The 23,072-nt window shown below is 38.8% G+C and overlaps 3 protein-coding genes across 4 annotated transcripts; 2 read left to right on the top strand and 1 right to left on the bottom strand.

Annotated features, from left to right (window-relative positions):
- The first annotated feature begins 2,888 nt into the window (after positions 1-2,888).
- Positions 2,889-6,147, top strand: LOC117616408 (probable polygalacturonase). Its single transcript, XM_034345718.1, has 6 exons — positions 2,889-3,298; positions 3,892-4,209; positions 4,320-4,440; positions 4,546-4,720; positions 4,815-4,885; positions 5,194-6,147. Exons 1-6 carry the CDS (start codon positions 3,287-3,289, stop codon positions 5,853-5,855), a joined length of 1,359 nt encoding a protein of 452 aa, XP_034201609.1. The 5' UTR covers positions 2,889-3,286; the 3' UTR covers positions 5,856-6,147.
- Positions 6,148-7,802: 1,655 nt separating this feature from the next.
- LOC117616505 lies at positions 7,803-13,624 on the top strand. Its single transcript, XM_034345840.1, has 13 exons — positions 7,803-8,032; positions 8,118-8,261; positions 8,338-8,453; positions 8,640-8,794; positions 9,374-9,462; positions 9,896-10,445; positions 10,702-10,869; positions 11,092-11,255; positions 11,384-11,463; positions 11,849-11,960; positions 12,541-12,615; positions 12,714-12,879; positions 13,323-13,624. Exons 1-12 carry the CDS (start codon positions 7,943-7,945, stop codon positions 12,858-12,860), a joined length of 1,890 nt encoding a protein of 629 aa, XP_034201731.1. The 5' UTR covers positions 7,803-7,942; the 3' UTR covers positions 12,861-12,879; positions 13,323-13,624.
- A 274-nt stretch (positions 13,625-13,898) lies between these two features.
- Positions 13,899-15,432, bottom strand: LOC117614874 (lysine-rich arabinogalactan protein 19-like). 2 transcript variants are annotated; one of them, XM_034343796.1, is made up of 3 exons: positions 15,329-15,432; positions 15,160-15,244; positions 13,899-15,063 (listed from the first exon to the last, which is right to left on the bottom strand). In XM_034343796.1, exons 1-3 carry the CDS (start codon positions 15,344-15,346, stop codon positions 14,315-14,317), a joined length of 852 nt encoding a protein of 283 aa, XP_034199687.1. In that variant the 5' UTR covers positions 15,347-15,432; the 3' UTR covers positions 13,899-14,314. The 2 variants fall into 2 exon arrangements, with proteins under 2 accessions (XP_034199687.1, XP_034199688.1); XM_034343797.1 differs by lacking the exon at positions 15,329-15,432 and having other exon boundaries at positions 15,160-15,250.
- Between the last annotated feature and the right edge of the window lie 7,640 nt (positions 15,433-23,072).

Genomic DNA, 23,072 nt, shown 5'->3' with positions numbered 1-23,072 from the left:
GATGTGGAAAGGAAGTTGTTTTCATACTAGTTGTCAAACATTAAGTCTAATTTTTTTAGATAATTCCTATGCCGGTTCGTTATTGAGTTCTTTGTGAGCTTGTTAGCTATAGCTTTATCGGTAGTTTAACATTTATCTCCGTACTTGTGAACATGAGATTTGATAGAAGATACCACATAATGGTAAGGCCATAAAGTTTATGTTAAGATATCACGAAAATTCATAGTTTCAATGGTAAACCAGTCATATTCGTATTCATTTCCAGAATTCAACTATCGCGTTGCCTTTATTTTAATTTTAGAGAGAAAAAAAGGAAAAGAAAAACTAACTTGGAAAACCTTTTGCTTGCCAACTGTGATATATATTATTCATCTCAATTGCTAACCTAATAAAAAATTGCGGCTGTCTTTGTTAGTATGAGGGAGGATATTCACACTGCCCCACTTCAACATTTCCTAAGCTCAACTTTACGTACGGCGATGAGGAAGAATTGATGCCTTTTGGTGTGATCTAGTAAAGCAACAGCTACATAGAGGATTGTTCTTAATTCTTCTCAAAATGTGAAAGTGGGAAATCTTTGGTGTGCTTTTACATATAGATGTTTTTTTTAATCAGTTGGATCGAATGAAGATTTGAGCAAAAATAGATCACAAATGTTGGCAAAACTTCCAGGTCAAAAAGTTAGATGATGAAAAGGGACAATACAAAAAAAAAAGTGGTCTGGGCTAAAGAAGGAACCATATTACATATTAGGGCCACCTACGTACCTTGATGTATTTTCATCTTCACCATATGTCTGTAAAATATTGGTCTGCAAAAGCAAGAGCATCTCAAAAGCACAAGAGGAAAAATAAATCATAACCAAAATTTTACATTAAGATGCTTCCCAATGAAACTTCTCTGACATTTTGGTACACCTTGGATAGATTTGACCAGCTTATTTCATAAGTGCATCAAAAGAAGCAAGTTTTAGCTGCAACATGTGACTTGAACAGTTTTAACCAGATACTGCCCAAGTTTGATTCTTACTTTTCAAGGCTTAATTATTGTTTTATCCCCTAAAATGAACGTTTAGTCTCACTTTACCCATTGAAATTGAAAATTTTCTCACTTAATAACCCTTAAAATCTCTAAAAATTGCTAAAGTTTTCTTACTTTACCATTTCTGTCCATTTTCGTCCACAAAAACATTAAGTGTGTTGATGTGGCATGGATATTTTTGTAATTTTAGCTCCCTTTTCTTCTCTCTCTCTCTCTCTCTCTCTCTCTCTCTCTCTCTCACAACCCCATACAAACCCTCCTTGGGGCAGGGGGAGGGGAGTGGGGTGGCGGGACTGGGTTGGGTGCAATTTGGTGATTAGAAAGGGAAAAGGAAGAAGATGAATGTAAGGGCTGGTGACCTTAACGGTTTTATGGACGAAAGTGATAAAGTGAGAAAATTTCAGCAATTTTTAGAGATTTTGGGGGCTAAATGAGAAAATTTTAGTTCTATAGAGTAAAGTGAGACTAAACGCCTGTTCCTGGGGGTAAAATAATAATTAAACATACTTTCAAAATAAAGCAAACTAGCTAGAGACATAAAACAAAGTAAGGGGTAACACAAGCACAACATGAAAAATGACATTTCAAACGAGCTTAACATGATATGGAATCGTCTAATAGGTCATATAGGTTATGTTAGACTTGACGTGTGAGTGATTATAGAATACTATGGTAGTACGGTTACGTGGGACATCCTGTATACGTGTTATAATATAAGCAGATATTTGTTGATGCTATTCCCTAAAAAGGAAAAATAAACGATGTCGTCTATCCATATTTTAACACGTGTACAAAATGTACCACATGGCCATACTACCATAGTATTTTATAATTTCTCTTAACATGACATACCATGTGCAATTAGCTACAAGATCTAGACACACGTCTTTGGTCATGCTAAAGAAGACTTGTGGCAGGGGAAAAAAAAAAAAATCAAATCCAACAAAACCAAGTTAAAAAAAAATCAAACATGAGTAAAGCATGACACATATATGTTGAGGACAATTTAGGTATGTCATACTTGTGCCATGGTATAAGAAACTTAACACAAAATAGGTTTGATTTAAATTTGTCATTTAAGTTGTGAAATTGCCATACAAGTTATACAAAACCAGACAATGTTAGAGTGTCAAAATGTAAATAAAAAATGCACTATTGACTAACAAATTGATATATTACATCACTTGCCACGTCATATATTCTATTATTTGTGGTAATTAATGGTTTAAAAATGGTCCTTATTGATAGTTTCAGTAAAACCTAATAATATGAGTAATGACAAATTCTATTGATAGTTTCTGAAAAACAAAAATACTTATTGGAAAACAGAAGAACAATAAAAAATAAAATAAAAAGTGACGTGTCATACGTAAATTGGGTCCTTCTGTTGTGTTATGTTCTGTCCAGTGATTGACGCCAGGCTAGCATCTTTACCATGATTGAGCGCAGGTCCCACCTCCCTCTCTGCTCTGTCAACCCACATGCGGTCTCAATGCCCCATGCACTCCTTCACTTATTTTATTCCCTCTCACCCGCAGTTTCACCCTCCTCCCGTACCACCACCAATCTCACTTACGTGGCACTTGTCCCCCCTTAAAACTTTTCGTGCAGTCCTGGTAACATTATCACTGCCCTTCCTGTTTTGGACTTTGAACTAATGACTTTCCAACAGATGTAAGCAAACAGAGACACTCTGCTTATCAAAGTTTGAGTTTTTTTTTTTTTGTATTTGTGGTAAATGTTTTGTTCTTCTTCTTGTCATTTATTACTCTCTCAAATGGAGGGCCGTTTCAAAAAAATTTGTCGGCGAGAGACGTTATTAATCATAATCAATTTGGAGGGTAATTACCAATTAGTGGCAATAAATGATATTTTATTCCCCTTTTTATTCTCTCTCCTCTCTCTGCACTGCACCTGCTCTGTTTTTTTTGATTTGCTTGCTGCTTATGTGCATGGAGAGAGCTGGCATTTCTATAGTGGCACATTTCTTTCTTTTTTTATTTTATTTTTCTTTCCTTACCATGAATTAATTTTCTGTTTTTATTTCTTACTTGCCATATATAAGTATTTATGCTTGTGTCATTTATACAATTAATGCCCATACCACACATACTTACAACAATAAGGCCTTCGCCCTCTGTTGGTGGGTGCTGCTCCTTCTCCTTCTTCTTCTTCTTCTTCTCCCTCTTTCTTTTTCTCTGCTCTGCAAATCTCCTTTTTGGTCTCTGCTGCAGAGCTTTGACTCATGAAGATGCTAGTAAGTACGTTTCTTTTTTCTGGGTTTTTTGTTTTTTTGCCCCCTTATGCCAATTTGGAATCCAAAGACTTCATCTTTCTGAATCAATTTTCAATGAGGATTTATTTTTCTCATTTCTCTTAGGTGGGTCTTGTGAGTTTTCTGTGTGGAGATTGTCAGTTTGCTGATTTTATCTGTCAGCCTATACCATAGATTTGAGGGCAAACCAGTTTTGCTAGTTTCAGTCTTCTGAGTTTCTTCTGACCGTTATTTTGTTTCCTCTGCTCAAAGCATAGTTGATCTTGGTGATATTTGTGTTTCTGCATCTTACTCTATTTGCTTGGTCATGCTTTTTTAATTGGATTTCTGTTTTCAGTTTAATTTTAGTTCACTCATGTAGCATACATTGATCATTTCTTCATATGTCAAAGTTCTTGAAATCTGCTGATGTTGGCCGAGTCAGCTGGTCTAATTCTATTCAGAATTTGCAGCTCTCTTGCTATTTGCACTTGTTCTCTTTTTAATTTGTGGATGAGTTTGTGCAATGATGTTGTATTTGTCCAAAGTCCTTCTGGGAATTAGTGGATTGCCTTTTAATTCTTCACCATTTTCAGGTGGTATTGCTCTTGCTGCTGACTTTGAGTAATGCTATCGACCTTGGTGGAGAAGAGGATGAGAAACCTTGTGATTACAATCTGACATTAGAACCAAGACCACATAGCGTGTCCATCTTGGAGTTTGGTGCTGTTGGAGATGGGAGAACATTGAACACTCTTGCCTTCCAGAATGCCATCTTCTATCTCAAGTCTTTTGCCGATAAGGGCGGTGCGCAGCTTTATGTGCCACCGGGAAGGTGGCTTACTGGAAGTTTCAACCTCACCAGTCATCTTACACTCTTTTTGGAAAAAGGCGCTGTCATTCTCGGATCTCAGGTACTGCTTTACTCGCATAGCGAGGGGATTAAGTACTTTTGATGCTACAAAATCAGTTGGAGATGTTTTGTTTTTCTTTCATTAAAATGTTTCTACGGTTGCTTGTTTAGGATCCATCTCATTGGGAAGTTGTTGAGCCCCTACCCTCATATGGTCGAGGGATTGAACTTCCGGGAGGAAGATATCGTAGCTTGATAAATGGATATATGTTACATGATGTGGTCATAACAGGTGTGCAGAATCTTTGAATACCCTTTGCTGCTTTTAACATGTTCTCTGACAGTAGCCTCATTTTCTTTCTCTCTTGGATGTTCCTGCAATTTTTAACTGCACTAGGTGATAATGGAACCATCAATGGCCAGGGCTCAGTTTGGTGGGATTGGTTTAGCTCTCAAACTTTGAACTACAGCCGCCCTCATCTTGTGGAATTTGTTTCGTCTAAATATGTGGTGGTTTCAAACCTCACATTCGTGAATGCTCCTGCTTATAACATCCATCCAGTCTATTGCAGGTTTGTTAGCTAAGGCCCTTGATGATTCTCCATGTTCTTTAATTTTAAATTGAAGGAGATATTTATGTGATATCTATAAATGAATGCAATGCAGCAATGTACATGTTCATAACATCTCTGTCTCTGCTCCTCCAGAGTCGCCTTATACCGTTGGTATAGTCCCAGGTTTGTGGCAGCTCTCGACTCCCTGCGTTGAATTTTTGTTGAAGTATTGTTTAGGGTTTTCACATTCCAATTAAGTTTGTTGTCACCATACCTAGTATATATAAATGTGTTCTGTTATGGTAACACTTAATGGAGTCAGAAATGTTGGCTCAACTTTGAACCTCTTGGAAGTATCATTTCCTTGATTAATCCTGTTAATTACAAATTTATTTCTATGTGCATCCTGAGTTATTCCATTGGTGTTTGAAATAATTACACGAGAAGAATACTATTCGGAATATGCTATACTAATTTCTGTGTACTTTCAGATTCTTCTGATAATGTGTGCATAGAAGATTGCAGCATTGGCATGGGGTATGATGCCATTGCCCTTAAGAGTGGTTGGGATGAGTATGGCATTGCCTATGGAAGACCCACCACAAACGTACACATCAGGCGTGTCTACCTACAATCGTCTTCTGGTTCTTCTCTTGCCTTTGGTAGTGAGATGTCTGGTGGCATTTCAGATGTATTTGTGGAGCAGGTCCACCTATACAACTCATTTAGTGGCATTCAGTTCAGAACAACAAAAGGTAGAGGGGGCTACATCAGAGAGATCATCATATCAGATGTTGAAATGGAAAACATCCACATGGCATTTGGTGCCTCTGGTCAGTTTGGTTCCCATCCCGACGACAAGTTTGATCCTAATGCTCTCCCGGATTTGGATCACATCACCTTGCAAGATGTGATTGGCACAAACATCACTATTGCTGGAAGCTTCACAGGGATCCAAGAATCCCCCTTCACTTCCTTTTGTCTATCCAATATCTCCTTGTCAGCCAATTCTGGTTCTCCCACTTGGGAATGTTCAAATGTTTCTGGCTCTTCAGATTCTGTCTTCCCTCAACCCTGTTCTGAGTTTAATAGCTCTTATTCCTCTTCCTGCTTTTCGCTACTTACTGCGAATGGAAAAACTGCAGTCTTATGATACCATTCTTCCTACATACTCCAGTTATACTTTTCAGCCAGAGTCAACAACAATGAGGGAAAGAGCCACAAAAATTTTCTACCATTGCCATTTAACGTTAGACCACATTCTTTCCAATAAGACACATGTTCAGATTATTTGTTTTCTTCATCCTGTAGATTTGCAGTCTTGCATGTTCCTCCGTTCTGCAGATTATTTGTACAGCTTCATTTCTTCATTCATGTGTAAGCAAATTTTTGGTAGTGATATGTAAGGACTTGGGTTATTGTTAGCATTGCTATTTAAATTTTAATGCTTTTATTTATTTCCCAATTCTGTTGTTTGCTGTTGAGTAACATGTCTGGTGAGCCATGACATGGTAATTGGTAAATGAAAAGAAAAGTGGAACCACCGTGGGGTTATAAGGGTCTTGTCGCTGAAGTGAAGACAGGCTCCCCAAGTTAAGTTTTATCTTCCCCCAACATTTTGGACCTAAATAGAGGCTACCTAATAAGTTTTATCCTCCCTCAAAATGTTTTGCCATACTCAAGGCCACACGGTCTCTGTATTAGAAGAAAAAAGATAAGCCCAAAAATGAGGATAAACGTTTGTACAACGGTTGACAATTTTCCAAGAAAAAAATAAAAAAACGGATGATAAAATAATGTGTAAAAGTAGATACATGAAAGTAAAATTCTGACCCCAAAAAAAAAAGAAAAGAAAAGAAAAGTAAAAAGTAAAATCTTTCTTTATTTTATGATAAAAATATTTTTACTAAATCGGAATGTTTGAATTGAAATTAAGATCTCTCCTTTCGCGCACACCTGGGTTATTTATGCCAGTTGATTAGGGTAGTGAGTACGCCTCTTTACACCCAAGTTTGAATTTCTCCAATAATTTAGACTATTACTTGTATTCAAAGAAGGAAAAAATCTCTCCTCTCGCTCCACTCATTCTACAATGCTTGACTTAAAGCTCATGAACTAGCTACAAAAGTTGTCAATACACTTCGCAATCTTCGAAAATAAGTTCACTTATGATTGTCTGCCTCAAGGGTGAGGACTAACTTACCAAAAACAGTAACACCAGTTTAAAAAGAGCAAAAAATGTTTTAGCAAAATATGATTTGGTTGGGCCTTTCGGGCCCGTTTTCAGAAAAAAGAAAAAAGAAAAAAAAAAAAAAGGATTTGGTCCAAGGCCTTCTCTTGGGGAGTTTCAATTAGCTAGGGAAGTCATTCTATAGCGAGGCCTTATATATGATATGTGAGAGATAACTTGGATTAACGATTAAGAGTTAGAGACTCACTTAATAGTCATATATAAGGCTCTCATTATAAAATTCTTATAGTTAGGGGGGAGTCATTCTACATTGAGGGCCTTAGTAAGGCCTTTAGATGAGACCCTATCTCTTCATCGTTAGATCAAACTAACCAATTTAATCCAACGATTAACCAATTTAACCCATCGATTAAGAGATATGGTCTCGTCTAAGGGCCACTCCCTCACTATAGAAATCTACTAGTTATGGGATGTCAAACTCAATGGGGCCCTTCTTTTGCTTGTCGTAAACGTAATGAGGCTTGAAAGTTAAAAAAAATCATTATCTTCTACTAGTTAGCTTTTCATTTAATGATATTTTTCCTTCTAATGTTGGAAGATGTCCAATATTCAAATCTCCTTCCCCATTCATAAAAAAAGAAAACCATCCTCCCATTTATACAAAATTCTTTAGATAACTTATCATATAAATAACATGTTAATTTGCTAAGGTCAGTCCCTCACATCTTATGTAATAATTCCCCCTTCCATGATGAATATTTTAAAGAATAAATCATGCTAACATCTTCTCAAAAAAGAAAAGAAAAAGAGTTGACAGTATTGGGCCCAAATTGACTAAAATGACAAATAAAGCCCATCTTTTGAATAGAGCCCACGTAAACAACCAAGAGCAGAAAAATAACGAACGCCCTAAACGCAAAACAGAACCGTTGCCGCGTTCACTCTTCAGCTGCCCATCTTCTCCTCTCCGTGTTCTAGGGTTTAGGGTTTAAGCACTGCACTTGTACGCAGCTCAGTCTTATTCTCTCCTAGCAAAACCTAACTTCAGCATGAGCTTGTCAAATATCAGAGACCTCTTGACGGCTTTTAGTCCGTCTTTGGACTTGTTCGCCATCAGCTCTGGAGATGGTCGAATTAAGGTACTTTTAATTATATGAAATTTGGTTGCTTGGTTTCTATATTTCCTAGCAAAACAATAATTTTTCATTTCTGGGTTTGCATTAGATTTGGGACACTGTGAAAGGTCAAGTCCAGACAGAGTTCACAGACATTGTATCATCAGAAGATACAAGCATATATGCAAAACGAGAAAGAGGGCACCTCTCAGTTGATTACACATGCATGAAGTGGTTCTCTTCCGAAAGAAAGGTTGTAACTTTGGTTTGTTTTAACAAGTAAGTGTTGCCCTTTATTTATTTATTCTGTGCAATGTTCATTTTGGCAGAAGAAAAGGAAGCTTGGTTGTTCATTGTTGGTTTTGGGAACTGGCGGTGGTGATGTTTTGGCACTTGATGTGTCTGCTGGTCAATTGAAATGGAGACTGAACGACTGCCATGCTGGGTTAGCTCACCTGCTTAAACTTTCTTTGTTTTCGTCCTATTTCAAGTTTTAATCATGTGCAATTGGTGAATACACTAAGTCACCTGATGGTTGGCTTGGAATGAATATAATGCTTATGCAAATGTATGTTTTCGACCTTTTGGGCTGACCCAAGCAATCTATCTGTTGCACTTTCTGTCATTGCAGTGGCGTTAGCTCCATATCATTTCCAAGAAATGCTTCGTGTATTTACACCGCCGGTGCTGATGGGATGATTTGTGAAATTGATGCTTTGACAGGAAACCTGTTGGGGAAGTTCAAAGCTTCCACAAAGGCAATCTCTTCTATGTCTGTTTCGTTCGGTATGTTCCATATGCATATGTCCATTACATTACATCTTTTGTGCTACTCTTGCTTAGAGTATAACATTATTCTGCTTAATGTTTGTGCTTGAAACTACTTGGTTAAATTACTTAAGGATTATACAATCTGGATATATGAGCTATGCATTTGTGTGTTTTGATAAATAAGTTGAAAAATGATAATTTGTGGTGATGAATGGTAACTAACGCTGGCCAATAGATTTTTCATAAGTCCCAGGAAGAAAAAGGAATGTTGGTGAAATTAGTTGTTTCACAATTTGTAGTTGTGGCTCCTGTGGAAGAAGTGCAGGGTTGGCCGTTCAATTTGTATAGATAGGTATGGAGGGTCTTGGTGAATAGGTTCAATCAGATCTCTATAAATTCAGGCACATGCAATCCCTATCATATTATATCTGTTGTATGTGGAAGCAGATTATGGTTTAAAAAGTGAAGTTTATTTTGCAATATTTGTCATGGATCAGCTTTCTGTGAGTCCAAATATAACTGTGTTCTTTGTTATATTGTAGCATTCACTGTCTTTCTGATAGTAACTTGTGGATGGTCTTTTCTCTGCACCAGATGGGAAGATATTAGCAACTGCGGCTGCACAAATGAAGATTTTCAGTTTGTCTGATCACAAGAAGATACAGAAGTTTTCTGGCCATCCGGTGAGTTTTATTTTTTATTCCTTTTTCGTTTACCTTTTTTCTTCTTTGGGTGCCTAAACATGAGTACATGTTAAAGTCGGCTTATCTTCTAATAACTTTTGTTGGTTTACCACTGTTCCTAAACGTTTAAGCTGTTAGGATTTGACTTGTGGGGAAAATTTTATTATTTATTTTTAAATTTAACTTTTAACACTCCCTCCTCACATCTGGGTCTCTTTCCACCACTAGAGAGTTCAATATGTGAAATTCAACATTATTAGAGATTGCATTTGCAGGGATCTGACTTAGGATTGCCTACTTTGATACCTGGTTAAATTATTTTGTTTACCTCCCAAAAGTTCCAGCTATCAGAAGGGTTAAACTTTGCTTTTTATATTGCATTTTCTTTAACCATTCTTTCTTAATTTAATAATATTTACTCACCATTCGTTAGGGAGCTGTTCGCTGTATGATCTTCAGCGAAGATGGGAAGTACATCCTCTCATCTGCAGTTGGTGAAAGGTATATTGCAGTATGGAATATAGGTGGTGGAAAAAAGCAGTCAGCAAGTGCTGTGCTTGCAATGGAGCACCCTGCTGTCTTTGTAGATAGCAGGTTCATAGACAATGGTGAAGTTGGTGATATGGGCCTATATGTATTAGCGATTTCAGAAGTCGGTGTTTGTTATTTTTGGTTTGGAAAGAATATTGAAGAATTGCGGAATGCCAAGCCTACAAGAATTTCAGTATCATCTGAAGGCATTTTGACCAAAACTCAGAAGGGTGCAGTAACTACAATATTTGCTGCGGTTTTGCAAGGAATTGTAAAAGCTGCTTCTGGGCAGATATTTGTTGCTTATGGATTACCAGTGAAGCCATTATTCCAGAAAATTTTGGTGCATTCTGGCACAGACATAAAGTTGAGTGGCTCCCATGATGGGGTTCTTCTACCAATGAGTCAGTCTCTTGTCAAATCTAAGAAAGGACAAAATGTACAAAATAGAGGTAAGACATTCTCACAGTTTCCTCCCTCTGCTGGAAGATATCAAAATCATAATTTGTTTTTCTTTGCTCAGATGATGCACTTCTGGAACTTTTTTTTTCATTAACGTTATTGTTTATTTGTTTATTTATTTTGCTGATAATCCTCACCTGAAAAGTTGTTACATTTTCTGGTCCTAGTTTAATGCTACTTACTTTTTCTTCTTCCTGATTCTTGATTGTTAACGGTTAGCTGACTTATTGTGTAATGATCCAACAGTTATTGCATTGGATCGTGCAAATGCAGAAGATGCCTTGCTTCCAATTCCAAAGATTTTTGATTCACACGAGAAAAAGAAAAGACATGAAAAATTAAGTTTTGGCAAAGATGAAGTAATGGCTGATTTGGATGACAGCGGGAGTCATGGTGGCCTTATGAAGAGCAAAGGTGGGCACTATATTCACTCAGGAATGCATTTGAAATTTTCCTTTATGTAATATAAGTAATCTTATATAACTAGTAAGTCTTGTGAAGTGATGGTGGCAATATTAATTTCTACCATCCAATACTTCTAGGGTAATCAACGTGTCTTACTATATGTTATTTGACATCTGATCATGAAACGTTTATCTACTTTGCCTGGTTCATATGTTCTGCTGGCATGTGCAGATGACATGGTAGAATTTGAAGCTGACACTGCAGCAATTTGCATGGAGGACCGACTGAGATCATTAGGGATACTTAGCAAAGCAGATGACCTTATAATTAACTCTACACTCAACTCTGCAACATTCAAGAGTATTGATCTTCACACTAATATGCCACAGAAGAAGGTTTGTTTATTAGTTATATATTTGCATCTGTACAGTAGTTTGATGTTGTACTTTTTATATTATTATCTGCACTTCCTGATTTCTCCCTCCTTTAATTATGTTCTGATCAAATACTTATCATCTATCAGATGAGGGCAGCTGTTTTGTCATTAGACCCTAGTGACGCGTGCAAGTTATTGGGAGTCTTGGTGGCCATGTGGCAAACAAGGTTTGGTCTTCTTGTTCTTATTACCTGCATGTAGATTTATATATGTCCTTTTGGTCTTTATGAATGTTTATTTTGGTCTTATACAGACAATTTGCATCTTAAATGCTATATAAGTTAAAGCGTGCATGTATCAATGCGTGTATGCATGTATGTATGTTTCCTCTGTGTGTGTTTGTGAGGATGGAAAGAACTATGAATCCCATAAGATCTGGTTTGCTAATAAGGACCTGAATTCGACATGTGATTTGGTTTTTAAAAACAGTACATTTATGTTTTATGCTAAAGTGATAATTTGCTTCATCTTTATGTTATTTTTATCCATTTTAAATCATTACAGTATTAACGAAATATGACTTGAGTTTTAATCTTTGATTATCATTAACAGGTCTAGCAGTGGGAATTATGTTCTTCCATGGATATATAGCATATTGGTAAATCACAGTCATCATATAATGTCACAAGAACCCGAAACTCAGATGCTTAGCTCCTTGCTCAAGGTAAAATTTGTGACCAGTTAATATTAGTTTATTACTATTTACTATGTGCTACCTCATTTAATTTTTATCATTATAGTAGTATGTGAACTTGAAATGACATGTGGCTTGTTAAAGAAACGTTTAGCCTCCCGCTTTCACTTCATATAATTGGTAATCTGGTAATACTGCAGAACAATATCAAAGACACTATGTAAGATTCGTATTTGACGGAAATCTTCTGCTGAATATTTTCTGTGAAGGAATATCCTTCTGTTTTTCTTAATCCCCACTATGCTGCCAGGTGCCTGGTTTAGTAGCCCATGCATATGGTACACCTTAACCAGTTAACCCTTGATGAGCAAGGCCAACACCTAGATGACCCTTCGGTTACACTACCTTCAATGTCTTATATATTTACCTTTACCTCTCGGATAAATATGACTTTCTATGTAAATGCCACCTAGACCTAGGTGTAACTTTATTATTGGTCTTAAAATGGGGGCATCATCCAGAACACTCAGTACCTCTTGAAGAAAACAGACTCAGTCTTAAGTAATAATATATTGCATGGAGCGCTTAATTGATGTTGTTCTTCGTGCAGGTTACCAAATCCAGAGGGGCAGCTATTCAGCCTTTATTACAATTATCGGGTCGTTTGCAACTTGTGATGGCACAGGTTGACAATCTCACATTTTAACATGAATTCAGTTCTTTTTTTGTCCAATTTTGTTGATATTTTGATCATTGATGATTATTTTTGTGCTTTTGAAATAGATTGACAAGGCAACCCACACCAAAACTCAAGTCTTATCGCACGAGAACCAAATGGATGAAAGCGAAGATGAGGATGAAGATGTAAATGAAATCCACTATGGTGAGGAAGATGATGATTCTGAAATAAGCAGTGATGATGATCAGTAGTTGGATTTCCTGATGGGAGGTAATCAAACTTTGCCATAATAGCAATCTTTTGTCTTCCACACTACTTGTTATGATGCTTTGCATTTTTAGTAGAAAATATTGTATGGAGATAACTTTAGTGGACCTACACTATTTCTCCACGGTTTGATTGATTATTAGACTAGATGGTTTAAGTGTAATTACTAGCACCATTAGGCTTATGAAGTCTCATCCTGTGGTTTCTGCTACTTAAGGAGTAGATTTATTCTTGTTAGTGTTGGAAGAGTGGCCCGAGTCTGTATATGAGGAAGTGATGCATTACGTTGTTCCAGCTGGTCCATGTTTAGTTTTTTAAAGGATTAGAAAAATGTTTGTTGACATTGAATATATAATGACATGGAACACAATTCATGGCTTTTGGTTAAAAAAATAATTAAAATTTACATTTTGCTGTTCGTAACTCGCATTTTTGTACACTTGTAGTTGAATTAGGATAAAGAGGCTCGATGTGGTGCAGTCTGTTGAACATCTTGTGCCAGCTTATTGACTGTAAAGCTGGCAACTTTTTGTGCTCGGTGTCTCATTCCCAAGAACAGTTTTGTTTCTCTCCGGTTTACCCCTCTATCATGATGAAGAAATTCAGATTTGCCCCAAGATATCAATTATAATTTTCTTTTTCTTCCTACATTTTCTCTGTAATAGCACAAGCACAGGTGTATCGGTGTAAATTTTGCTGCGACTTGCAAAAAGCACAAGCGATTTTGTATAAATTTTGTTTCCGCAGACTCTTTATCTTGCTCATAATCATATATCGTCTGTGCAATTCAAAGTCGTGTTTGAGTGCATTTAATGAGTCCAAAATATCACAAATTAATTATCTATACATAAACTGAGTTATAAGAAAGAGTATGTGAAATTTCTGAAGTATTTCTATACGTAATGAATGTGAAGTAAGTTTTACTCGGATGAATATTAAACCAGTGACACCTCCTCTTTAGGGGATAAGTTTGATTTTAGAAAAATGTTAGTGGTGTAGTAGATTCGTTGACGAGAAGAAACTGGAAATTGAAGTTTTCACTTCTTGCTTCTGTGGATACATAATTCGGGAAACTCAGGCTGGGGAAAGCTCTTTCCACTTTTCAAGTGCAGAAGTCCAAAGAGGAGATAATAATGAAAACAAGTAAATGTTTATGGACAAATGAATGGCTGAGAAGAAGTATGGTCTTAAAAAGTACAGCTTTATAGAATTTCAGGCGGTATGCTTTAGCTTGCTCTCTCGCAATGGAACTTAGGATCAATTCTTTCTTCACTTACAAGCTTGGAATCTCATTCTTCCCATAACATCATCACATGATTATTAGAAATTATATTTTCTCCGCTAAATATATTCTCCATTAACTTTCTTGCCGAGATTGATTCCTTTGAGGAAAAAGATGATAACCCTTTAGCACCAAAACCTCTCTCTCTGTCTTTCTCTACATTACGGCACATGCATTCGGATTTTCGTCACTAAAAATTGATGTGATATTCCCGTTGCTATTGCTGACATTAATGTGATGTTCCTCATTGTAGTAATTCATCCTACTGAGATGTGTGGGTTGAGGGGGTGGCTGGATATACTCATATTCAGTGACATAAGGTGATGGCCTGTATGTGTTGTAGCTGTGTGTTACATAGACTGGTGGCGTCGGTGTTGGGGTGGGGCCCATTGGGATGGGGGTAGGGGTAGGCTCCTGTGGATGCCCTTGGCTGTTATGGTATCTGTTCCAGTACCCAGTGTAGCCTTGAGAGTAGCCATATCTGTATCCATAATCAGGTGGATGATGGTATATGGTATGAACTTCTCCAACATCTCTTGGAGGGTGGTGCATTTGGTGGCCTGGGTTGGCTTCTGCAGCCACAGGTGCTGCCTCTGGTGTTGGAAGTTCTGGTGGTGGTGACTCTTTTGGTGGTTCTGCTGGTGGGGCCGCTTCGGCTGGTGGCACTGCTTCGGCTGCTGGTGGTGCTTGCTCTGCTGGTGGAGGATCAGCTGGAGCTGGTGCACCACCTTCTGGTGCTGCTTGTTCTGTTGGTGGAGGAGCAGGCTCTGTTTGTTGCTCTGTATGGGAACATATGGTGGCAATCTTCCTCGTCTTCTTAATGGCTTTGACTATCTTCTCAGGTTCTGCCCACCCAATTATTGTTAGCTTTTGTTGTGGGAAGTCAATGTAGAGGTCATATATACCTGTGGAAAATGAGAGTTCATTCAGTTTAGGAGGTAATGAATGATGGGTTTTTAGTGTAAAGGAAAACATACCAAAAGTATGTCATGAATTCTTACCATTGATGCCATGTAGTGCTTTCTTGATCTTCTGTACGCATCCATTACAGTCCATCCGGACATGTATCTCCGTCACTCGGGGTTTCTGCATTCGACACAAAAATTCTGGTTAGAAAAATCAGTGTTGGATTTCATCAATACATGTCATGTGGAAGCATGCAAGCCATACCTCTAATCCTGAAGCCATGAGAGGCAATGGAGAGGAGAGAAGAAACCAGGAAATGTGTTTAGTATGTGATGAAGAAGAGGGGGTGGAGGAGAGTATAAATGTAGAATCAATAGGTGGCATTTTATTTGTACACAGGCAAGGAATAATTGAAAGGCAAAAGATGTGGGGCATGCAAGGAATCTCCTTTCCACAAGAGAAAGATTGAAAATATTGCAGATTGATTAGCCTCCAAAAAGCAGTGTCAAATCTTAAAGGCGGGAGAGAGAGAGAGAGAGAGAGAGAGAGAGAGAGAGAGAGAGAGGCGTGGGTTCAAGAAAAGGGTCAGTTTTTTGGTATGGGCCAAAGGGAATCTGGCTTTATGCTGGATGGCTGTGTATAATTGAGGGACGTCTGTGAGCTTATTAGGATATCCAAAGCCGACCATAGAAAAGAAATTGAAGTTACTAGATTACATTTGTTTACATTTCCACCAGTGCATGGCTAGCTTTTCAGGCTTGAAGGAGTTCCACTATTATGGAATCCTTTTGGCACAAGCAAAGATCAAATCTTACGTATTTGAAAATGACAAAAAATAATTTGGGGTTGGAAAGCATAAACCTCCTTTCATTTTAGTCGTAAAGGTTGACACAGATTTTGAGGTGCAGATTCTCTCTCTTCTTAATACTGTTTAATTGCTGTTTTGCTTTAGCAAAGTGTTGAGCTTGATCTTGTTAAATCAAGTGTCAGCCTGGTCTGAATGGAGCTTAACCATTCTTGGAATTGATCGAATCTTTAGGTCCTATGGCACCGGGACCAATCAGTTTTCAAAGTTGTTTGACTTTGGTCATTGCAAAAAGAGGCCAAGTACATAAATAAGTTTTTTAAAGTTATCTAACTAAATTGCTTGATACTTTTGAGTTTCAATTTTAGCCATTTTTTGGAGCATCCGCAATGATGGTTCAATAGTTTAATTTTGTCATGTATTGAATTGAATTGCAATTTTACTTGCAATGGTACAGTTCAATAGCTTCAGTTTATTGACATGTGGATTCCATGATTAGCCTCTTGTAATTCAATAGAGGGTTCATCACATAGCAACCTCTATTGCAATGAACTAAATCACACTATTTCAAGTGAGATTTTACTGTTTTAGTTCGATTTCGTACAATAAAATTGCATTCATTCTAATCATTGCATATGCTCTTTGTAAAAAAGGAACTGATATATAATTAATTAATATTGAAGCCAGCTCCAACCATCCAGCACCTACCAAGTGTCATATAACTAATGCATTATTTCTTATGATTGCTAAGATTAATGGGTTGCTTCTTTTAGGACTGTATATTGACCAAAATGTTAGTTGTCGGCAAATTGTGCTCAGTTCGTCTGTTCTGTTATGTGGTTGTCGAGATGGACGCTTGGCATTGGCACGTAAAATTGATTGCTGTTTGTTCTTGGACCAGCTTGTGCAGAGTTAGGCTTCTCAGCCGTGAAATACAAAATAAACAACAAAAAGAAACTGCCTTTGTGTTGTTTTGAACGTTTCTTGGTGGTAGTTCTTACTTTGTGGAGATATTTTCACGTAGCACAAGCAACAGAGGTCTCAAGCGAAACCTTGAAAAACAAGAAAAAATTGGATTCCACCAGAAAATTAAGAGAAGCTCTCTTAGAATAATGTTATTAAAAACTGAGTTAAACAGAAACGTTAGACAAACCTGTCTAAATACACAACTCTCAACAACCCTCAACCCTTCAACTGTTAGGGGAGTTATTACATAAAACTGAAAAAACAGAATTAATTCGGAGACTTAACTACGTAACTCCGAAACTGTCCAAAACAGAATTTATTGGAAAATTAACTACCAAACTTTGACTGCAGTTTTGGAAGGCCAAACGACCTCAGAATGCCAAAATTCATCGTATGTCACAGCAAAGCTGTGAGTTAGACTCGTGTCATTGTTCCCTTTCCGAAATGGTATTTTGCGTCCTAATCGGAGCTCGGACAACAAATCTGCAAATTCCCACTACGTCCTTTTTCTAGCTCAACCGCGATAAAATCTGCCATCTGTTCTACATCAGTCCCCTCCACCTCCGAGAACTCGACCCCGAGTTATGATCTGGATAAAGGACCTCATCTTCACGGAACTCATATAAATCTGCAACATTAAAAATATTGGAAATTCCCATGGAATCCGATAACTCAATAACATAGGCATTATCATTGATCCGTTTGAGCACTTTGTAAGGACCATATTTTTTTGGTTTAAGCTTGCTATATGTGCCAACTGGAAACCTCTCCTTCCTCAGAAATATCATCACAGAATCGCCTTCTTGAAACACTTTAACTCGCCTATGCCTATCTGCAGCAGCTTTGTACTTAGCATTAGTTTGCTCAAGTTTCTGCTTGACTTCATCTCGAACGGCTACTACTTCCTCAGCCAAATTTTTCGCTGCCACACTGGTTTGCTGGCCTCTAGGCAGTTTCACCAAATCAACAACATGGTTAGGTATAGCAGTATAAACAATGGAAAATGGAGACTTCCCAGTTGCACTATGGACTGCACTGTTATATGCAAACTCCACCTGCGGTAGTGCATAATCCCATTGTTTTGGCTTCTCTCCACAGACGCTTCGTACCATATTGCCCAATGTCCGGTTTGTAACCTCAGTCTGGCCATCAGTCTGGGGATGGGCAGTGCTGCTGCGATTCAAAGTAGTCCCAAACAGCCTCCACAAAGTGATCCAAAAATGGCTCAAGAACTTGGTGTCACGATCTGATGTAATGGATGTAGGAACCCCATGCAAGCGAACAACCTCCCTGAAAAACAGTTTGGCTATATTTGATGCATCAGCAGTCTTTTTGCAGGCTATGAAATGCGCCATTTTTGAGAACCGATCAACCACCACAAATACAGAGTCCACTCCCCTTTGTGTTCGGGGCAAACCGAGGACAAAATCCATAGCAAGATCCTGCCAAATATCGTTAGGAACTGGTAATGGCATATATAATCCAGTGTTTTGTACCTGCCCCTTCGAAGTTTGACAAGTGTAGCACTTGCTCACAATAGTTCCAACATCTCGTTTGAGTTGTGGCCAGTAAAATCTCTCCTCCATCCCTGCAATTGTTTTATCACGGCCTAGGTGGCCACTCAACCCTCCACCATGCAAGTCCCGAATGAGCTTCTCCCTAAAGAGGAAACTGGAATACACAACTGGTTGCCTTTGAACAAATAACCTTCATTAAGAAAGTAATCTGCCATCGGCTCTTGATTGGTGCACTTAGTCCAAATTTCCCGGAAATCATCATCACCTTCATATAATTCCTTCAGACATTCAAACCCCACAACTTCTTGAGTCAGCGTGATTAACAATGAAGCTCTTCTACTCAGCGCATCCGCCACACGATTTGTCTTGCCGGAAGTATGCTTGATAACGAACGAAAATTTCTGCAAAAAAGTCACCCATCTAGCATGCATTTTATCAATATTTTTCTGGCTGTTAATATACTTCAACGCTTGATGATCTGTAAACAAAACAAATTCCTTCTGGATAAGATAGTGCTCCCATTGCTTCAAAGCTCGAACAACCGCATAGAACTCTTGGTCATAAGTACTCCACTTTTGACGTGCATCGCTCAACTTTTCAGAGAAGAACGCAACTGGCCGCTTGTCTTGTGAAAGCACAGCTCCGACTCCCACACCGCTGGCATCACATTCAACTTCGAAAACTTTCTCAAAGTTTGGAAGGGCTAGAACCGGCGCGGTGCAAAGCTTTTCTTTTATATCTGCAAAGCTTCTCTCTTGCTCCTCTCCCCAGCTGAACCGGCCCTTCTTCAAACACTCTGTGATAGGTGCAGCGATGGAGCTGAAATGCCTCACAAATCTTCTGTAAAAGGTGGCCAAACCATGGAAACTTCGAACTTCAGAAACTGTTTTTGGAGCTGGCCAGTCAAGGATTGCCTTGATCTTCTTGTCATCTACCTGGATACCATTCTCACCAACAACAAAACCCAAGAACAGTAGCTTATTTGTGCAGAAAGTACATTTTTTTAGGTTCACATACAGTTTATTTTCTCTCAAAACATCTAAAACTTGTCTCAAATGCACAAGATGTTCTTCTTTTGTGGTACTGTAAATTAAAATGTCATCGAAATAAACCACGACAAAAGAGCCAATAAATGGTCGAAGAACCTGATTCATGAGTCTCATGAAAGTGCTAGGCGCATTTGACAATCCGAATGGCATCACCAACCATTCAAATAATCCGTCCTTGCTCTTGAACGCTGTTTTCCATTCGTCGCCAGGTCTGATGCGAATCTGATGGTATCCGCTTCGCAAATCTATCTTGGAAAACACCCTTGAGCCGCTAAGAACATCCAGCATATCCTCCAACCGTGGAATGGGAAACCTGTACTTGACTGTTATCTTGTTGATTGCTCGGCTATCAACACACATTCGCCAAGTCTTGTCTTTATTCGAAACCAGCAAAACGGGAACTGCGCAGGGACTCAAACTCTCCCTGATAAATCCCTTCTGCAGTAATTCTTCAATCTGCTCTCTTAGGATGTCATTCTCCTTGGGGCTCTTCCGATAATGAGGCAGATTCGGAAGGCTAGCTCCAGGCACCAAGTCAATTCGGTGTTGTATGTCCCGCATAGGTGGCAGCTCGTTTGGCAATTTTTCAGAAAGTAGTTCCTGAAACTGTGACAAAATCTGCTGCACGTCTTGTGGAATGTCACTTTCTCCTTTGCCAAGCTTCAACAACCCCTTCAACACCAAGGGACAAAAATACTCCGCCTCTTTGACAGCCTCATTCAACTTTTGCTCGCTGCTAATTAGGGTTAGGAAACTAGAACTCCTCGTCTTGGGCTCAACAGATTGTTTTGAGGGCTTTGTAGTTGCCATTGCAATTTTTCGGTTGTTCTAAGAAAACAGAATTACATTATCTCATCCCTTGTAAGTCGCATCCACATCAAATTGCCAAGGTCGCCCTAATAAAATATGGCATGCATCCATGTCAATAACATCACATAATACATCATCGCTGTAATGCTTACCAATGGACAGTGGCACACGGCAAGTCTCAGCAACACGAACCGAAGGGCCTTTTTTAACCCAACCTAGTGAGTAAGGGCTGACATGTGGCTCCGTTGATAGCTGCAAATGCTCCACCAATTTCTTTGACACGAAATTCTCGCAACTTCCATTGTCGACGATCACATCACACACCTTGTTTTTGATTGAGCAGAGGGAACGAAAAATACTATGACGCTGCCCTTCCTCCTTTGGTGCCAAAAGAACTCTCTGCAAAACCAAGGTAATCCTCTCCATTCCTTCCTCAATTGCAAATTCAGCCCCTGCATAATCATCTTCCCCGACTTCATCTTTTTCCTCATCTTCATCGACCTCCTCGATAAAGTTAGCCTGCTTTCGCTCTGGACAAACATTAGAACGATGCCCTAGTTTTTGGCAACGGTAACATATGTCCGTCATGGGCTTAGCATACGGATTCTGGGATTGGTTTCGGGACTACCCTCTATTGAAAGTCCGGCTGCTGCTTTCGTTAAAGTTTTTATTTTGGACAGTTGTCGCTGGTTTCATCGTTCCTCCAGGTTGCTGCTACACTTTCCCCTTATCTCCGGAGCCACTAGAAGCACCAGTAGCATATTCAGAGGCTTCCGTCGTGTTCTTGCGGAAGTTGGGTTGGCGCTTCTCCTTCTCCAACAGTTCAGCTTTCATCGCCATGTTAATCGCCTCTTGCAAAGTCCATATATTCTGCATACCAATTTTTTCTTGGATGGAAATCTTCAGCCCATTGTTATACCTCGCGACCTTTTGATTGTCAGTCTCGGTCAAATGGTTTCGCTCTGCCAAACGCATGAATTCTTCGGTATATTCAGAAACCGAACGGTTGCCTTGCGCACAACCTAGATACATACGGTATAGAATCTGCTCATAATCTGTGGGCAAGAATCGTTCCATCATAAGCGACTTCATCTTCCGCCATGTACGAACCCGCTGCTTTCCTTGCCTCTGCCTTGAATTTTGCAATTGATCCCACCATACAGCCGCTGTAGCTTTTAGACGGAAAGCTACCATCTTCACCATTTTATGCTCAGGAACCTCCATAATATCGAAAAACCTCTCCACTTCTACAAGCCAATCCAAGAAGTCTTCAATCTTCAGATTTCCCCAAAAGTTAGGGATTTCGGCTTTAATCCGATAATCGCCAAAATTTTCGTAATTACGATTACGACGATTATTAGCCGGTGGTGGTGGTTCCTCAAGTTCTTCTTCTGACTCTGACTCGCTATCCGGAATATGTTGCCTCCTATTATCTCTTCTCTCGCCATCTCTACCTTCTCTTCGATTATCTTCCCTGCCTTCTCTTCTTTCGTCATCTCTGCCACCTCTTCTATTGTTGCCACCAAGAGCTTGCAACAACAGTTCTCGCATCTCCCCAAATTGGTTGGTTAGGTTGTCGATCCGTTGATTTTGAGCGTCCAGATCCGCTCGAGTAATTAGGGCTGGGACATCAGCTTCTCGGTCACCCATGATAAGACAAGACAAGAATACCGAGACGGGAGAGACCCGCTCTGATACCACTTGACGCAGCACAAGCAACAGAGGTCTCAAGCGAAACCTTGAGTAACAAGAAAAAATTGGATTCCACCAGAAAATTAAGAGAAGCTATCTTAGAATAATGTTATTAAAAACTGAGTTAAACAGAAACGTTAGACAAACCTGTCTAAATACACAACTCTCAACAACCCTCAACCCTTCAACTGCTAGGGGAGTTATTACATAAAACTGAAAAAACAGAATTAATTCGGAGACTTAACTACGTAACTCCGAAACTGTCCAAAACAGAATTTATTGGAAAATTAACTACCAAACTTTGACTGCAGTTTTGGAAGGCCAAACGACCTCAGAATGCCAAAATCCATCGTATGTCACAGCAAAGCTGTGAGTTAGACTCGTGGCATCGTTCACTTTCCGAAATGGTATTTTGCGTCCTAATCGGAGCTCGGACAACAAATCTGCAAATTCCCACTACCTCCTTTTTCTAGCTCAACTGCGATAAAATCTGCCATATGTTCTACATCATATTTGGTTTTGGCATTTGAGGCCATGATTTCTTATTGTCACTCTGGAAAAAATATTTCCATTTTCGGGACAATGCTGCCGAGTGCTGCTAATCCTTTCATTCCCAGCACCCAGATGAAAGTTAAAAAGAGAGTTGTCTCTTTGAATCCAAAGGGTCAAAAAACAGAGCCGGCCAAATAGCCAAAGGACTCTCTTGAGATAAAAACAAAACAATTAAAAGGCTGCATTATACTGCGTCTGGTGGATGCGTTCTTTCTGATTGAACAAAAAGACTGAAGCATGAAAAGTATTGGGGATCAGAGGGAATATACAAGCTGGCTCTCGCTAAAGAAGATAGTGAAGAACATTGACTAGCTTTGCATTGAGTCATTGACCAAATTGTTGAGGTTGCAAGCTGAAAACGAAGTCCATTCCCCTAAATAAAGAGTGAAGAAAATTGACTATTTTTTTGTTTTTTGTTTTTCTTTTTTGCGGTGTCAAACGTAAGGAATATACAGGCTGGTGGGTATGCTTTGCTTCTGCTAATGATATTCTTGTCTGGTGGTATGGTATTGTTGGCTGATGAATTTCCATCTGTGATTAGTGTTCACAGATGGATTGTATACTTCAAAAATATGGTCACAAAACTCAAGAAGTCCACTAATATTTGGAACTTTGTC

Source organism: Prunus dulcis, chromosome 1 (assembly GCF_902201215.1).
Source record: "Prunus dulcis chromosome 1, ALMONDv2, whole genome shotgun sequence".
NCBI classification, from domain to species: domain Eukaryota; kingdom Viridiplantae; phylum Streptophyta; class Magnoliopsida; order Rosales; family Rosaceae; genus Prunus; species Prunus dulcis.
Note: the sequence above shows the minus strand (reverse complement) of the source record. Positions and strands in the feature narration are given on the sequence as shown.

Coding starts and splice junctions, on each gene's coding strand:
- LOC117616505 (XM_034345840.1), top strand. CDS start 7,943: ATGAGCTTGTCAAATATCAGAGACCTCTTGACGGCTTTTAGTCCGTCT. Junction 9,463..9,895: donor AGAAGTTTTCTGGCCATCCG/GTGAGTTTTATT, acceptor ACCATTCGTTAG/GGAGCTGTTCGCTGTATGAT. Junction 11,961..12,540: donor TGCTTAGCTCCTTGCTCAAG/GTAAAATTTGTG, acceptor TTCTTCGTGCAG/GTTACCAAATCCAGAGGGGC.
- LOC117616408 (XM_034345718.1), top strand. Junction 4,210..4,319: donor CTGTCATTCTCGGATCTCAG/GTACTGCTTTAC, acceptor TTGCTTGTTTAG/GATCCATCTCATTGGGAAGT. Junction 4,721..4,814: donor ATCCATCCAGTCTATTGCAG/GTTTGTTAGCTA, acceptor AATGCAATGCAG/CAATGTACATGTTCATAACA.
- LOC117614874 (XM_034343796.1), bottom strand. Junction 15,064..15,159: donor AGCACTACATGGCATCAATG/GTAAGAATTCAT, acceptor CATTTTCCACAG/GTATATATGACCTCTACATT.